Below are 17,838 nucleotides of genomic sequence, written 5' to 3'. Positions count from 1 at the left end.
GTTTTCTCTCTACCTCCCTTTTTAGATAGTGGGGTTACATTAGCTACCCTCCAATCTGTAGGAACTGTTCCAGAGTCTCTAGAATCTTGGAAGATGACCACCAATGCATCCACTATTTCTAGGGCCACTTAAGTACTCTGGTATGTAGATTATCAGGCCCTGGGGATTTATCGGCCTTCAATCCCATCAATTTCTCCAACACCATTTCTCTACTAGTACTGATTTCCTTCAATTCCTCCCTCTCACTAAACCATGTGTTCTCCAACATTTCTGGAATGTTATTTGTGTCCTCCTTTGTGAGGACAGAACCAAAGTATGTATTTAGTTGGTCACCCATTTCTTTGTTCCCCATTATAAATTCCCCTGTTTTTGACTGTAAGGGACCTACATTTGTCTTCACCAATCTTTTTCTCTTCACATACCTATACTTTTACAGTCAGTTTTTAAGTTCCCTATAAGTTTACTCTCGTACTCTATTTTCCCCTTCTTAATTAATCCCTTGGTCCTCCTTTGCCGAATTCTAAACTGCTCCCAATCCTCAGGTCTGTTGTTTTTTCTGGCCAATTTGTATGCTTCTTCTTTGCATCTAACGCTATCTCTAATTTCCCTTGGAAGCCATGGTTTGGCCACCTTTCCTGTTTTACTTTTGCGCCAGATAGGAATAAACAATTGTTGCAGTTCATCCGTGCGCCCTTAGAGCGTTTGCCATTGTCTATCCACCGTCATCCCTTTAAGTAAGGTTTCCCAATCCATCATAGCCAACTCGCACCTTATACCATCGTAGTATCCTTTAAGATTCAGGACCCTCGTCTCAGAATCAACTATGTCACTCTCCATCTTGATGAAGAATTCTATCATATTATGATCACTCATCCCCAAGGGGCCTTGCACAACTAGATTGCCAATTATTCCTTTCTCATTACACAATACCCAGTCTAGGATGGCCTGTTCTCTAGATGGTTCCTCAATGTATTGGTCCAGAAAACCATCCCGTATACACTCCAGAAATTCCTCCTCTACAGTATTGTTACTAATTTGATTTGCCCAATCTATATGCAGATTAAAGTCACCCATAATTACAGATGTTCCTTTATTACATGTGTTTCTAATTTCCTGTTTAATACCATTCCCAACATCACCACTACAGTTTGGGAGTCTATATACAACCCCCACTAATGTTTTTTGGCCCCTGGTGTTTCTCAGCTCTACCCATACAGATTCTACATCATCGGAGCTAATATCTTTCCTTACTATTGCACTAATTTCCTCTTTAACCAGCAATACAACTCCACCGCCTTTTCCGTTTTGTCTGTCCTTTCTAAATACTGAATACCCCTGGACGTTCAGTCCCCATCCCTGGTCACCCTGCAGCCTTGTCTCCGTAATCCCGACTATATCATACCTGTTTACATCTATTTGCGTGGTTAATTCACCCACTTTATTGCGAATGCTCCTTGCGTTAAGGCACAAAGCCTTAAGGCTTGACTTTTTAACATTACTTGTCCTGTTCCCACTATTTTTCACTGAGGCCCTGTTTGATTCTTGCCCTTGATTTCTCTGCCTATCGCTTTTCTTATTCCCCCTTTTTGTCTTTTGTTCTTGTCCTTGATTCCCCCTCCTCTGACTCCTTGCATAGGTTCCCATCCCCCTTGCCATTTTAGTGTGAACCCTCCCCAACCACTCTAGCAAATATTTCCCCTTGGACATCAGTCCCGGTCCTACACAATTTTGTCACTGACTGAGAGAAGGCCAACAGTAGAGATTAATAATTCTCTGTTGATGGGTTCCCCCATGTTTTGGATTCAATAAGTACTCCAAATTAATACCCTCAACTGTGTCATCAGCACTTACTACATAGTTTACTTTTTGATTTGTACAATTGGATAAATTAACCTTTTGATCATGAGCAATGTTTTCTTAAAAGAACACTACAGTCACACTTAAAATTTGATACAATTCAGAAACGAGTTATATAAAATTTTATATTTTTATCTGAGCTGCCTGTTTAGCTTTTATACTGAATGAATTGTACATGAAATTGCTCTGGCGAGTCTCTGAGACACCATTTGGATCATTTTTAAAATTGTAATATTGGTTTCTACAATCAAAGAACATGTTTGAATCATTTTGTTAACTGGATTGTGGAGTCCAGAACTTTGGTGTAAAGTGTCTGGGTTTACATAATCTAGTTTCTTTTTTTTTACTGTTTTTGGTGTAGTAAATTTATGAATGAGATTAAAGTAATTACTCCTTGGTTTCAGTAACAACATTCCATGAATTACTGGTTAATCACTGGTCTGTTGCGATTATATGGTAGGAAAACAGTGGTTTGGAAGACTGCACCCCTCCTTTGTTGTACCACTAACCTACTTGAAACACTTCAGTACCATGAACATTAGGAACAAATGACAAGATGCGACACCAAGTTCGATCCATTATATTGGAAACTGATTAAGTTTTACGGCTTCTGTTTCCTCAAGGATTATGATTTTAAAATCCCTCATTCCTTTTAAATCTGTAAGGGACTCTTTGAGAAGACTGAGGGGTGATCTGATATACATCTTAAAGATTCTGAAAGGAGAAGGTCTGAACGTGTAAAGGAACGGACTTTTACAATTCACTGTAATTTGGGATGCTTCATTGACTTTGAGTTCCTTTAACTGCGCTTCCTTAAGTGGTGGTGCTAAGTTACAATTAAAAACTGGTTACCATCATTATTCAATTTAAAACAAAAAAAATGAAATGATACATCATGAACTGTGTTCAATTCTATCTCTCCTTCAATAGAAGTTTCGTGCACAACACTCTGTAGATTGACATGGATAATTGTGTTGTATAGTTTAACTAGAGACTGAACTGGTGGCAAGCTTAATCTAATTCATCTATAAACTGCAAGTTCAGCAATGTTTTCTGTGGTGCACTTGTCTGGTGAAAATAGCTGAATTATGGGGGCTCAGATGCACAAATCACTAAATCTGAAGTTAATGCCTCTTTTAGCAAACAAGGCACTGGGGTTCATTTGTAGAGGGAGAGCGTTTGAAAGCAGACAAGTTACATTGAACTTGTATGAAATATTGGTTAGACCACGCTTGGAATACCGTGCAGTTCTGGTCTCCATATCACAAAAGGATATAGAGGCACCAGATGAGGTGCAAAAAAGTGTTCACAAGGATGATACCAGAAGTAAGAGGTTCTGTCAATCAGGAAAGATTGAACAGGCTGAGACTCTTTGAGAAGACTGAGGGGGTGATCTGATGTACATCTTAAAGATTCTGAAAGGATTTGAAAGGGTGGACGCAGAGAGGATGTTTCCACTTACAGGGAAGACCAGAATTAGGGGCCGTAAGTATAAGACATTATTTAATAAATCCCCAATAGAGAATTTAGCAGAATTTTCTTCACCCAGAAAGCAGTTAGAATGTGGAACTCGCTCTGCATGGAGTAGTTGAGGCGAATGGTGTAGATGCATTTAATGTGAAGCTAGATAAAACACGAAAGGGCTGGAAGGCTACGTTCGTGGATTAGTTGAAGGGTGGGAGGAGTTCGTGTGGAGCTGTTGTACTAAATAGCTTGTTTCTATGCTGTAGATATTATGTAATGAACAAAGTAGCCAAAACAAACTCTTTCAACGCCAAATGACTTGCAGCTCAATAAAGGAAAACCTCAGTTTTAAAGGCCAGATGAGGCCAAGAAACTGAGCTTCCTGTGCAAGTGCCGCATGTTTAACCTGTATGAATGGAGGCTTAGTTAATTATGCTGACTTTTTTTTTGTTTTCCTCAAATACAGATTCAACGAATTCCAGTGACAATATGTACACAATGATTAATCCAGTACCACCCGGAGGAAGCCGATCAAATGTAAGTTTAGTTTCCACAAGAAAGAAAAAAATGCCACTAGGGAAAACCCCTTGATCCATCACAACTCAAGTCAATGGAAACAAAAAATGCCAACTTTTTCCTTCATGGTTCATAAAGCACAAAATTTCCATTTAGGCTGAAAACGATTCAATTAATGGAAATGTTAAAAAGATTGAAATAGACAGTTCTGAGCTTAGACAACAGGCCAGTTAACATCTAGAAGGAAAGAAGACAAGAGTTAAATGTTTTTGATATTGTCTCTTCATTGGCAATAACAATTAATTGTGTTCAGGGTTTTATCATCGCAACCCATCGCCAGAGACTCTCCGGTGGCCATGATAAGCAGATTGTTTGCCATTTTGTCACTGAACTGCATCAGCCACAGGAATCATGAGCGCTCATTTTTATTTCAATTCCATTTGTTTTTATTTCAGTTCCCACTGGGGCCTGGCTCTGAGGGACCAATGGGTGGAATGGGAGGAATTGAGCCACATCACATGAATGGATCATTAGGTAAGTTGTCTTCCTACCAGAAATAATGATGAAATCTGTGTTAAAACTGAAGCCTGTTCAGGGGTATAAAATTCATTGTAAGTAAGCATGCTTCTGAGTTCTCGAATAGGAAGGAGGTACTGGAGTCAGTAAGGAGACGAATTTGGATTTATTTACCTAGAAGAATGAAGTACCGTCATAGTGTATCTTAGTGAGCCTTGTGCATGTAACGTTGCAAACAATGATGGATTTTCCATCAATATTTTTCCAATATAGTCTTGTGTTGTCCGACATGCGTGGTAATTTTTAGAAGAAAAACATATTTTAAACTAAATGTTTCATTTTGTTACTCTCCTCAGGATCAGGAGATATGGACGGGATCCCTAAGGTACAAGTCTAGCTTTAATATTTAATTCCATCCAAAGTGTGTTACCGAATATAACTTTCCAACAGAAACTCCGAAGTGAAGTGCTTCTTTACTCACAACTGGAATTGTTGAAGAGTGGAAAGTGGGATGGAGGGGATGAGGGGAGAAAAGTATTACTACTTCCACGTTAATAAATGCTGCACGCTGTAGAAAAAAACCACAAGCAGTAGTTTGGTTCTTGGGGTCCACTAATTTAATCTCCTGCATGAGTGTATAATGTTCAGCACATCAAACTCGTTTAGGAGCACGAACACAAGTGTTTCCTTTCTGTAGATAATGCACATGAATCGAGTTGAAATTTACAATTTGCTTTGCATCATCTAAAGGGGATAATCATGCCAATTGCTTTAACATACATTCATTTTTGGATCTTGCCTACACTTTACAGATGGCTATAATTACCATCTGGTTTTCTTTAAATGTACAAACAACTTCATCTCCTAAAAGGGCCCCATGTTGATTGACTTCCTTTCTCCTGAGCACGTGCTGGGCTGGTGACATGTGTAATCTGAGTCAGAGCAGATTTCAGGTGTACAAAGTCTGAACAAAATTCTCTTTGGACCACAGCCAGGGAAGAAGAGGTGGGGAGAAAAATGCGAGGGGCCTGTGATTACATGGAGAAGTGGTAGTGATTAAATGACTGGTGGTAATGGTGTGACAAAAGGAAGCAAGAAGGAGAGAAATTGGAGAAATAAAAGATGTATACAGGACCCCGAGGATATGTGAATTGATTACAGCAGAATAGAAAGGTGAGGGAAGTGTGAAAAATCTAGAGAAGTGGAGAAAGCTGCAGTATCCCAGGAATTTGGTGGAAGATAAAGGCAGAGAGATATCAAGGGTGCTAATCCCGAGCATCGGCCTACCACCACCTCAATCCTTGGAAACGGTCGTGCCCCTACCCTATGTTGCCAACAGCTATTGTCTGAGAGTAAATGTGAGTTGGGGTAAAGGTGTGAAATTGTTGAAATCCATATTATGGCCAGAAGAATGTGACGTGTGTAACAGAAAGATAAGCTTGCATTGAACTTCTTTGGAACCATGTAGGTGACCAAGGATAGAGAGGTTGGAATGGGAATGAAATGAGGAATTCAGGTGATAAATGGCCAGATTTCTCATGCCCCCCCTCCCGCTCTGCTGTTACACTGCATCCTGTGGGTCTCATTTTGTCTTTTATTTCTCCAATTCCTCTCAAAATTGACTCTTTTTGCCTTTCACCATTATCACCGCTGTCATTGAAGCCAAGAAGTTACCGAAGCAAAGAGGAACTATGAAATTAAATTACTGAAGATCATAAAACAAAATATAAAATATTTTACAGGCACACCAATGAGAAAAGAGAGGCTGTGATGGGGATAGGCATTAAGAGATAGCCAGAGTAATACCGCAGGCAGAGATGGCAGAAATATTAAATAATTATTTTGCTGCAGTATTTACTATTAGACAGAACAGGAAAACATGGCATTGATGATGGGATGAGTAATTATTTAAGTACATTTAAAATAAAGGGGGTGTATTGAGTAAACTAAATAAACTCAAAAGAGAATAAAGCCCCTGATTCGGATAGACTGTATCCACATAGTTCAAAAGAATCTAGGGAAGAGATAGCAGAGGCATTGCTACACATACTTAATAATTTGTTAGAAAAAGTTGTATAGGATTTGCTGATAGTGAATGTAATTCCTTTATCTAAGAAAAGAAACAGAACATGTCCAGGGAATTATAGACCAGTCTGCTTAACATCAGTGGTAGGAAAAATAATGGAACCCTTAACTAAAGGAGAGAAATATAGCAATGATTAGTCAGCGTGGATTTCAAAAGGGAAAACTTTTTTGATCAACTTTATTGATATTTTTTGAGGAGGTGACAAATGGAGTAGACAGTGGTGATGCAGGAGATGCAGCTTATCTGGATTTTCAAAAGGCCTTTGATAAAGTACCCCATAATAGACTAATGAATAAGGTCAGAGAATGTGCAGTCAGGAGCAAGTGCAGAGCGAATTGCTAGCTGGTTTCAAGACAGAATCCAGAGAGTGGGAGCAAAAGGTTATTCAGAGTGGCAGAAGGTAGGAAATGGTGTTTCACAAGGATCAGTGCTGGGACCACAGGTGTTCACAACATACATTAATGATTTGGACTTTGGGTTAAAAATACAATTTCTGAATTTGCAGATGACACCAAATTGGGAAGGACTGCAACAAATTACATGAGGACATTAATAAACTTGCAGAATGGGTGAATCATTAGCAAATAAAATTCAACACCGATAAATGTGAGGTAGTATATTTTGGTAGGAAGAATAGGGAGGTCACTCATTACTTGGAAAGTGCAAATCTAGATGGGGTAGAGGAACAAATGCATCAATCTTCAAAAATTGTGCCATAATTTATTTCTAGCAGATAGAATTGAAAAGTAGGGAAGTTATGCAAAACCTGTATTGAACCTTGCTTGGACAACATTGAGAGTATGGTGTGTAGTTCTGGTCACCATATAAAAAGGGTAGAGAGGCATTGGTGAGGGTGCAGACAAGATTTACAAGGATGATAGCAGAAATGCATGGGTATACATTTTGAGAAAGGATTGATGAACTAGGTCTCTTCTCTTGGACAAAGAAAGCTGAGGGGTGACCTAATTGAGATGTTCATAATTATGAAAGGTTTAGATGGAGTGGATGCAAAGGGAATATTTCCTCTTGTGGGCAAAAGCATAACTGGAGACCATCAATATAAGATGGCCACCAAGAAATCCAGCAGGAAATTCAGAGCCTTTGTTCAAAGAGTGGTAAAAATGTGGAACTCACTACCACAGAGTGGCTGAAGAGAATGGTATAGATGCATTTAAGGGGAAATTAGACAAGCATATGAGGGAGAAGGGAATAGATGGTTACAATGGTAGATATAGATGAGAAATGATGGGAGGAGGCTCGGGAGGAACATAAGCACTGAACGGACTAGTTGGGCTGGATGGCCTGTTTCTGTGCCATATATCCTATGTAATCTTCCAGTTCTGACAAAAGGTCATTGACTTGTAATGCTAGCCCTACCTTCACAGATACTCACTGAATGTTTCCAGCAGTTTTCTATTTTTATTTCAGATTTCTTGCATGTACAGTTTTTTGGTTGTTTTTGTCTCTTTGGACCGTCCCATTTGGGGAGTGGAGAACCAGGAACTCCATATATCACAACCCACGGGTTAAGAATGGCAGACGTAATCCAGTTACAAACTTTTTAAAGGTTTACCCACTGGACTCTATTTTTATTTATTTTTTTTTACAGCATAACCCCTATCCAGAATGTTGAGTGGCATTGCTGTCTCTCTGAGCTGACATACCATGCCATCTGATTAAAATCTGGTTAATAGGCAGCAATACACACCATGCTGAAGTATAAATTTAGAATTTAACAAGGATGTGCCAGTAACTGAAATTTAAAGTTGTTATTTAGCGGCTGTGTGGATTTGGATTTGCTTGATATGGCTGATACGCTAGTTGTATCTTTGCAGGGGAAAATGTCTCTTGTCTTACTGACAGTGAAACTTTAATTTCCAGAACTCTCCCAACAACATGAGCAGCATTACTAATCCTCCAGGCACTCCAAGGGATGATGGTGAATTAGGAGGCAATTTTCTCCACTCCTTCCAAAATGATAATGTGAGTATATGTGAATGTCAAAGAAGAGTACTTACAAATAACCATGGCAGATTTTACTTGGTGTTATTTTGAAGAAAGATCAAGTTTTGTATCACCGAGAATTCTTTTTTTTGGCATATTTGTAAAAATACATTTTAAAGTTATAAGATGGCAGTGTTTGAGGGGGTGATTATACCTGCTGTACTTGGCTTTGCACAAAACTGTCTGTAATAGAGTTGTTAGAAGTAGCAAAACATTTGTCCCCTTGAACACTTCTTGACCCTGTGGCCAATATAAAATTCTTTCAACTGAATGCATAAAACTGAGCAGTCAAGAGCAGGAAAGCCCTGGATTTGATTTTTCAATTCATGCAGAGGTGGCAAATTGGCAAAAAGAGAGCTACAATTTGCCACGGAATCCCAGATTAGAGGAGAGGAAATATGAACATGGCCATTAGGCAAGAAAAGAATTGGACTTTGCTTTGATGTCCCATTACTGTTTGAACAGCTCATAGAATTTTACAGAACAGGAGCTGACAATTTGGCCCATTGGATGTTTTATGCGGAGAGCAGACGTGCTCAGTCAGCCCCATTCCCCATACCCTGTTTTATTTTTGTCTTTTTCCTACTTCCCTTTTAAAAACTATTATGGGTTCTGCTTCCATAAGTAATGTGTGCCCTAACCTTTCTCTCCATTCTTCTGGTGACATGAGCAAATTCTGTTTGCAAGGTGGTGGCGTAGTGGTATTGTCACTGGACTAGTAATTCAGAGACCCAGGGTAATGCTCTGGAGCCACAGGTTCAAATCCCACCATGGCAGATGGTGGAATTTGAATTCAGTAAAGATCTAGAATTAAAAGTCCATGAAATCATTATCGATTGTTGTAAAAACCCATCTGGCTCACTAATGCCCTTTCGGGAAGGAAATCTGCCGTCCTTACCTACATGTGACTCCAGACCCACAGCAACGTGGTTGACTCTTGCATGCCCTCTGAAATGGCCTAGCAAGCCACTCGGTTGTATCAAACCACTATGAAGTCTATAAGGAAAGAAGCCAGATGGACCACTTGGCATCGACTTAGGCACTGGAATCGACAATGGCAAACTCAGCCCTGTCGACCCTGCAAAGTCCTCCTTACTAACGTCTGTGGGCATGTGCCAAAATTGGGAGAGCTGTCTGTCAGACTAGTCAAGTAACAGCCTGACATAGTCCTACTCATGGAATCATACCCAGGGATGGTGATGTCTGGGACATTGTATGTACTGTTTCACCAGCAGTACAAACCCAGCAGAGGTGGTGCCACAGTGGTGTACAGTCGGGTCAGGTGGGAGTTACCCTGTGAGTCCTGAACATTGACTGTGGACCCCATGAAGTCTCATGACATCAGGTCAAACATGGACAACGAAACCTCCTGCTGTTGACCACGATCCGACCCCTCACACACCCCACCCCCGCTCAGCTGATGAGTCAGTACCTCATCCATTTTGAACACCACTTGGAGGAAGCACTGAGGGTGGCAAGGGTACAGAATGTACTCTGGGGTGGCGGGCTTCAATGTCCATCACCAAAAGTGGCTGGCCGAGTCCTAAAGGACATAGCTGCTAGACTGGGTCTACGGCATGTAATGAGGGGACCAACAAGAGGGAAAAATATAATTAACCTCATCCTCTCCAATCTGCCTACTGCAGGCACAAATCCAAATCCTGTCTTCACATTGAGGATGCCCTCCGTCATATTGTGTGGCATTACAACTGTGCTAAGTGAGATAGATTTTGAACAGATCTAGCAACTAAGACTAGGCATTCATGAGGCGCTGTGGGCCATCAGCAGCAGCAGAATTGTACTTGACCACAATCTGTAACCTTGTGGCTCAACATATCCCCCACTCTACCATTCCCACCTAATCGGGGGATAAACCCGATTCAATGCAGAGTGCAGAGAGAGCATGCCAGGAGCAGCACCAGGCGTACCTAAAAGTGAGGTGTCAACCTGGTGAAACTACAACGCAGAACTACTTGCATGCCACAGAGCATAAACAGTATGCAATAAACAGAGCTGAGCGATCCCACAGCCAATGGATCACATAGTCCTGCCACATAGTCACGAATGGTGGTGGACAATTAAACAACTCGCTGGAGTAGGAGGTTCCACAAATATCGCATCCTCAAAGACGGGGGAGCCCGGCACATCAATGCAAAAGATAAGGCTGAAGCATTCGCAACAATCTTCAGCCAGAAATGCTGAGTGGATGATCCACGTCAGCCTCCTCCGGAGGTCCCTAGCATCACAGATGCCAGTCTTCAGCCAAATTGATTCACTACACATGATATCAAGAAATGATTGAAGGCACTGGATACTGCAAAGGCTACAGATCTGACAATATTCTAGCAGCATTACAGAAGACTGTGCTCCAGAACTTGCTGTGCCCCTTGTCAAGTTGTTCCATTACAGCCACAACACTGGCGTCTATCCAGCAATGTTGAAAATTGCCCAGGTATGTCCCATCCACAAAAACCAGGGCAAATCTAACCCGGCCAATTACCGCCCCATCAGTCTACTCTCGATCATCAGTAAAGTGATGGAAAGGATCACCAGCAGCGCTGTCAAGCGGCACTTGCTTAGAAATAACCTGCTCACTGAAGCTCAGTTTTAGTTCTGCCAGGGTCACTGAGCTCCTGACCTCATTACAGCCTTGGTTCAAAAAGGACAAAGGAGCTGAACTTCAGAGGTGAGGTGAGAGTGATTGTCCTTGACATCAAAGCTGCACTTAGCCAAGTGTGGCGTCAAGGAGCCCTAGCAAAACTGGAGTCAGTGGGAAAACTCTCCACTGGTTTGAGTCATACCTAGCACAAAGGAAGATGGTTGTGGTTGTTGGAGGTCAGTCACCTCAGTTCCAGGACATCACTGCAGGAGTTCCTCAGGGTAGTGTCCTAGACCCAACCATCTTCAGCTGCTTCATCAATGACCCATCATAAGGTCAGAAGAGGGGATGTTCACTGATGATTGCACAATGTTCAGCACCATTGGCGGCTCCTCGGATACTGAAGCAATCCATGCCCAAATCCAAAAAGACCTGGGCAATATCCAGGCTTGAGCTGACAAATGGCCACGCAAGTGCCAGACAATGACCATCTTCGACAAGAGAGAATCTAACCACCGCCCCTTGACATTCAATGGCATTACCACTATCCCCCACTATCAACTTCCGGGGGGGGTTACCATTGACCAGAAACTGAACTGGATTGGCCATTTAAATGCTGTAGCTACAAGAGCAGGTCAGAGGCTAGGAATCCTATGGTGAGTAACTCACCTCCTGAACCCCCAAAGCCAGTCCACCATCTACAAGGCACAAGTCAGGAGTGTGATGGAATACTCTCCACTTCCCTGGATGAGTGCAGCTCCAGCACTCAAGAAGCTTGACACCATCCAGGACAAAGCAGCCCACTTAATTAGCACCCCATTCGCAAACATTCACTTCCTCCATCGCTGACGCACAATGGCACAGTGTCTACCATCTTCAAGATGCACTGCAGGAATTCACCAAGGCTCCCTCGACAGTACCTTCCAAACCCAAGACCACAACATCTAGCAGCAGATGCATGGGAACACCACCACCTAGAAGTCCCCCTCCAAGCCACACACCATCCTGACGTAGTGAAGGATATTCCCATCACTGGGTCAAAATCCTGGAGCTCCTTTCCTAACAGCACAGTGGATGCCGTTCAAGAAAGCAGCTCACCATCACCTTCTCAAGGGCAATTAGAGATGGGCAATAAATGCTGGCCTAGCCAACGATGCCCACATCCCATGAATGAATTGAAAATAAAAGTCAGCCATGATTATTAGAATCCACATTTTATGTAAAATGGATGGTTTCAACCACTGAAACCTTTCGCTTATTAACTGACCAGTGAAAATGGGTTTTCCTGATTTACTTTATCAAAAACCACTGTTTTGGACAGAATTCCTCTTAACCTTCTTTACTCTAATGAGAAGAACCTCTGGTTTCTCTAGTTTCTCCCTAAAACTAAATAAAATGCTGAAGCGCTGTCAGTATCTGAAGAACCGAAGCTCGGAGCCATTACATTTAGGAAGAAAGATTAAGGAAAGAAAAATGGAAATGGTGAAAATTCCATTGTAAATAGCCATTTGTTTTAATTCCTAAATGCTGTTAGTTTTCCCTTCTTGCAGTAATACTGTTTCAAGGGTCACAAAATGCAGTTGTGTGCCTAGGTGAATATCTGGCAATTTCTTAACTTTAGCTCGAAATTAGTAAATTCTCAAAAACAGTTGGAGAGAGAAGCTTTAATTGAAAGTAAGTGATTGTTTTCGTCTCAGAAATTGAAGATCCAAGTGCTTTATTAATAATATGCTAAATGGTTGATCTCAAGCAGGTCCTTACAGGGAGCTCTGAGTGGAAGGTCCAGCCTTGGTGTTGGGGAGGGCGAGTGGTAGAGAATGGGAGGAGAGGTTATGGGAAGGCTGAGTTATTCTCATACAACTAACTTGGAGCCCCTGCTGCTCATTGGAAACCTATAACTCAGTTGCTCAGCTTTCTCTCGGTGTCAAAGAAAGAGGAAACTGCTTAAATGAGGGAGTGACACCCCCTCCCAGTCCACAGCAGTGGAGATTAAATAATTGCCTCGTAGCCTATGGGATGAACAGCCAGTCTCAAAACTATATTTGCAGATCTGCCATGTTTAGTAGAACCCAGATTTTCTGAATTGGTCTGGTATAAGATGTATGGTTCCAACCCGTGTAATCTTTGTCACTTTCTTTCAGTATTCCCCCAGCATGACGATGAGCGTGTGATTTTTCCCCTTCCCCCTTCTCCAGGACCAGAATGACGAGACGGCTGCCCTCTGGAAGATTAAAGAACGTATGCAAGAAGCAGTTCAACGTGTTGACGAGGAACTGGGGGCAAAACCCCAATTTTGAGTTTCACGCAATAAAAAGGCTGAACTTCTTTTATTCCATAAACATGAAGGACAAAAAAAAAAAGATTCAAGACATAAAACCCTTCTCCTGGAAGGACTGTACGTTACACATCGCATCTTTTTGAAGCAAAGAAAAAAATGTAAACGCCTCTAGCACCCGAACAGACCTCCTCTGCTTCATCCTTTGAACCTGTGTATTTTTGTGCTGAACTGATAAGGCGCTAGTCTAGGTATAAGATCCGATGTTGTCCATATTGTAGCCATTTTATCTGGGACGTTTACACAATGTGGTTTACTTTCGAAGACCCTTTTTTTGGTGGCGCAGATTATTTTTTCTTGCTTCTGTGAGCCCTCCCCTCCAGTTGCAAGGTGTTAATCAGTGGCTTGTTCCATACCTGTGTAGCTGAACGATGATTTGCGTAGTGGGTTGCAGATCGCGAGGATTGTATATCTTTTCCCCCAGCTCCCGCTATCCTCCCTTCCCCTGCGCCCACACGTACATTTACACCTCGAATCTGGATTGGTTCAACCCTCTGTTACTTACCTTTATCGATCCAGAGGAAAACTCTGTATACAAGAAAAGAGACAACTGCAGACACGTGATTGAGAGAAAGAGAGGAAAATAAACAGTTTTAGTGGCACTACAATCGTGCTGGGATCTCTGTACAGTTACACACTACCTGTAGATGGTCTTTTGTTTAAACCCACTTCTATACAATGTGTATCAAGTTATGTAAAATATTATCTTGCCTGGACAACCCTTGTGCTGATTCTTGATAACATTGTAGCTGTTCTGTGTTTCTTACCTTGTAGTCTGGTTATAAAAAAGAAAAAAATTCTACATTGTAGTTTTGTGTTCAATATTTGTTGCTAATGTTTTATTGAGGGATGTTTTTTCTGCATCCTTTACAGAGTTTTCAGGAACGTCAACTGTGTTTATTGTGCTGACTGCAGGTTATGGGATGTTACCATACTTTGTTTTTTTGTTTTTTGGGGGGTGGTGGGGGTTGGGGGAATAGCAAGATCTTTCTAAATGAATTGCCTTTTTAGATGTGTTTAAAATCATTCTAACTGTGTTTAGCTGTAGAGTCGCTGAACGAGTATGTAAATCTCCTATTTGCAGTCAGATTGGAACATACTGATGAAATTTTGGTGTTTTACTGTAGATTTCGGTCTCCAGGAAATCGTGCATTTTAAACTGAGAAAAAAGACAAGTCTGGCAAATGTAATTTTACAAATTCGCTAAATTATTGTCTTCATTGGGATGGTTTTGAATGAAACGGTTCTTTTCTCCAACGCTGTAATAAATATAAACGTAAAACTTAATTTTGATTCTTTTCTGCTAACTTGTTGACCCTTTGCTACCTTAAGGATTGGTTGAAGAAGTATTGAAAAAAATATCTGTTTTTTCTTCTTAAAAGGCTTTTAGCAAAATTAGAAGTTGCCATTGAAATACATTTCCTTCTATATATTTTGCAGAAAAGTGAAATGCAGTAGTCTGTGGCAGAGCTGGATATGGATATGTTTGAAATGTGATGCTCACACTTGATTGTAATGCCACATCAGGAAAAACTGAGTTTTCACCTGAATAGGGCAAAGGAAATTAGTTATGAAAGTACGAAGCTGTGGAGAGTACATAGATGAAACTGTCTGGATACATAGTAAGCCAGGTCAGCACAGTGCAATTGTAGCCAGGGTTTGAATCCAGACCAAGATTATGTAATCAAAACCTTTCCTGTCTGCTGGTTATGCTGAAGCGAGTTTGTGAAGCCTCATCTCAATTTGCAGTGGGTTGGGTCTGCAGCACAAATTACCTGAATTGGAGAAAACATTGGCATTCCCAAATAACACAGGATGGTATGGGAAATGGTGATCTCGCATTGGTACAGCAGTAGGTGGAGTTCAGAGGGGTAGGCAGAAAAAGCAAAGAATTACTTTTTAAAAAAAAAAGGGAGGTGAAATTAGAAAATGAGAGAAAGCTAGCTAGAAATACAAAAACAAACAGTAAGTGTTTCTACAGGTATATGAAAAGGAAAGGAGTGACTAAAGTAAACATTGGTCCCTTAGAGGGTAAGACTGGGGAATTAATCATGGGAAACAAGGAAATGGCAGAACCATTGACTAGGTATTTTGTATCAGTCTTCACTGTAGAAGACACAAGCATCCCTAGAATAGTTGAAAATCAAGAGGGGGAGAAAGGAGGGAGGAGCTTAAAATGGTCACTAGGGAAAGGGTACTGGGTAAACTACTGGGACAAAAGGGCTGACAAGTCCTCTGGACCTGATGGCCTGCATCATAGGGTCTTAAAAGAAGTGGCTGGTGGGGTTGCATTGGTTGTAATATTCCAAAATTCCCTGTATTCAGGAAAGATCCAGCAGATTAGAAAACAGCAAATGTGATGCCTCTATTCAAGAAAGGAGGGAGACAAAGCAGGAAATATAGGCCAGTTAGTCTAACATTGGGAAAATGCTTGAATCCATTTATTAAGGAGATAATAGGACATTCAAAAAATCATGGTACAGGAGTTCTTTGAGGAGACAATAAACCGAGTGGAAAATGGGGAACCAGTCAATGTGTATTTGGATTTCTAAAAGGCATTCAATAAGTTGTCACATAAAAGGTTACTATACAAGATAAATACGCATGCTGTTGGAGGTAACATTAGCATGGATAGAGGATTGGATAGCTAACGGGAAGCAGAGAGTTAGGATAAGTGGGCCATTTTCAGGTTGCCGAGCTGTAACTAGCGGAGTGCCACAGGGATCAGTGTTGGACCGTCAACTATTTACAATTTATGTTAATGACTTGGATGAAGGGATTGAGTGTATTGTAGCTAAATTTGTTGTTGACACAGAGTCTACAAAGGGATATAGATAGGTGAAGTGAGTGGACAAAAATTTAGCAGATGGAGTATCATGTGGGAAAATGTGAGCTTGTCCACTTTGGCATGAAGATTAGAAAAACAGAATATTATTTAACCGGAGAGCGACTGCACAGATCTGTGGTACTGAGGGATCTGGATAACCTGGTACGTGAATCTCAAAAAGCTAGCATGCAGATACAGCAAGTGATTGGGAAGGCAAATGGAATGTTGGCCTTTATTGCAAGGGAGATGGAGTATAAAAACAGGGTAGTGTTGTTACAGCTGTATAGGGCCTTGGTGAGAGTGCAGCTAGAATACTGTATATAGTTTGGTCACTTAAGGAGTGATGTACGTGCATTAGAAGGAGTTCAGAGAAAGTTAAGTAAGCTGACCCCTGAAGTGAAGGGGGGGTCGCCTTATGAGGAAAAGTTGGCATGTTGGGCTTGTATTCATTGCAGTCTAGAAGAATGTGAGGTGATCTTATTGAAAAGACCCTGAGGGGCCTTGACAGGGTGAAGGTTGAGGGCATTTCCTTGTGAGGAAGACTAGAACTAGGGGACATGGTTTAAAAATAAGGGGTCTCACATTTAAGACAGAGACGAGGGGAAATTTTTTTTCTCGAGTTTGTTGGTTTGTGGAATTCTCTTCCACAGAGAGCAGTGGAGGCCAGGTCATTGAATGTATTCAAAGCTGAGCTGGACAGATTTTTGGTTACAAGGGAGTTAATTTTATATTGGGATGGGGGGCAGAAAAGTGGAGTTAAGGCTGCAATCAGATCAGCTATAATATTGAATGATAGAGCAGGCTAGAGGGGCTGAATGGTCGTCTCCTATTTCTTATGAGCTGTAATTAGAATTTTTTTTATGTGAATATGGACTGGAAATCAGCTTTAGCCCCATTCGGTGTTTACATTCAAGTTTTGACTGACCTTCCAATCTTCCATTTCGTGGGTGAAATGCAGATTTTTGCAAGGGAATTTGGTCCATCACATCGGTATTTCTGTAGTTCACATGGAGCATTTATTGTTATCCCATTTCCATGCTGCTTTCCTGTAGCTTTTTACTATCCCTTCTCAAATCTAATTCATTTTTAAGCGACATTATGTCCGCTGCCTCAGTAACCACTTGTCAGAAGTATTAAATTATTTAATTTAAAGGAAAGTACTTTTGTCTGCCGCCTTTGTTCTCAGGATTTTCCTGAATCTCCAGCCAATTACTGATGTATGAACCAGTCTTCCGTCATTTACCATCTCCAAGAATTTTTTGTGACTTGGAAAATCTCTTGGTATTAGGTGAAGAACCTCACCCAGAATGAATGCATGGATTAAATCTCCAAGGATACAAAGAGGCATCAACCCTGAGGAGGTCATGTGATAAACTTGTCCCAAAGAAATAGGAGTGAAAAAAGAATGAAGTGAATAAGATTTTGTATGTACAGTGGATCACAAAATTATGCATTCCAAAATAAAGCTAATGTGTCGATGCATTTCTCTGCAAGTACCAGTTGACTAGATCATACAGCAACTTTACTGAATATATGTATGTGTATTGTATTAATTAAAATGGTTAAAAAGAAGATACATTATGAAAGAGGAGTACAGACTGAGAAATTCTAGAAAATAAAATATAAGCAATAAT

The 17,838-nt window shown here is 40.9% G+C and overlaps 1 protein-coding gene across 12 annotated transcripts in view; it reads left to right on the top strand.

The window, feature by feature from the left end:
* The window catches only part of ssbp3a (single stranded DNA binding protein 3a), a 155,482-nt gene extending 140,818 nt beyond the window's left edge, over nucleotides 1-14,664 (top strand). For 6 of the 12 annotated variants that reach the window (XM_078561646.1, XM_078561644.1, XM_078561641.1 and 3 more), the window contains 5 exons: nucleotides 3,788-3,858; nucleotides 4,293-4,371; nucleotides 4,710-4,738; nucleotides 8,321-8,422; nucleotides 13,238-14,664. In XM_078561646.1, coding sequence (XP_078417772.1) covers nucleotides 3,788-3,858; nucleotides 4,293-4,371; nucleotides 4,710-4,738; nucleotides 8,321-8,422; nucleotides 13,238-13,339 — 383 coding nt within the window. In that variant the 3' untranslated portion in view covers nucleotides 13,340-14,664. Of the gene's footprint in view, nucleotides 1-3,787; nucleotides 3,859-4,292; nucleotides 4,372-4,709; nucleotides 4,739-8,320; nucleotides 8,423-13,183 lie in introns of all 12 variants that reach the window. The other 6 variants (XM_078561650.1, XM_078561648.1, XM_078561643.1 and 3 more) reach the window with 1 other exon arrangement.
* Nucleotides 14,665-17,838: the final 3,174 nt, after the last annotated feature.

Source organism: Cetorhinus maximus, chromosome 17, assembly GCF_964194155.1.
Source record: "Cetorhinus maximus chromosome 17, sCetMax3.hap1.1, whole genome shotgun sequence".
In the NCBI taxonomy this organism is placed as follows: Eukaryota; Metazoa; Chordata; class Chondrichthyes; order Lamniformes; family Cetorhinidae; genus Cetorhinus; species Cetorhinus maximus.
This window is presented reverse-complemented; position numbering and strand designations above follow the sequence as displayed.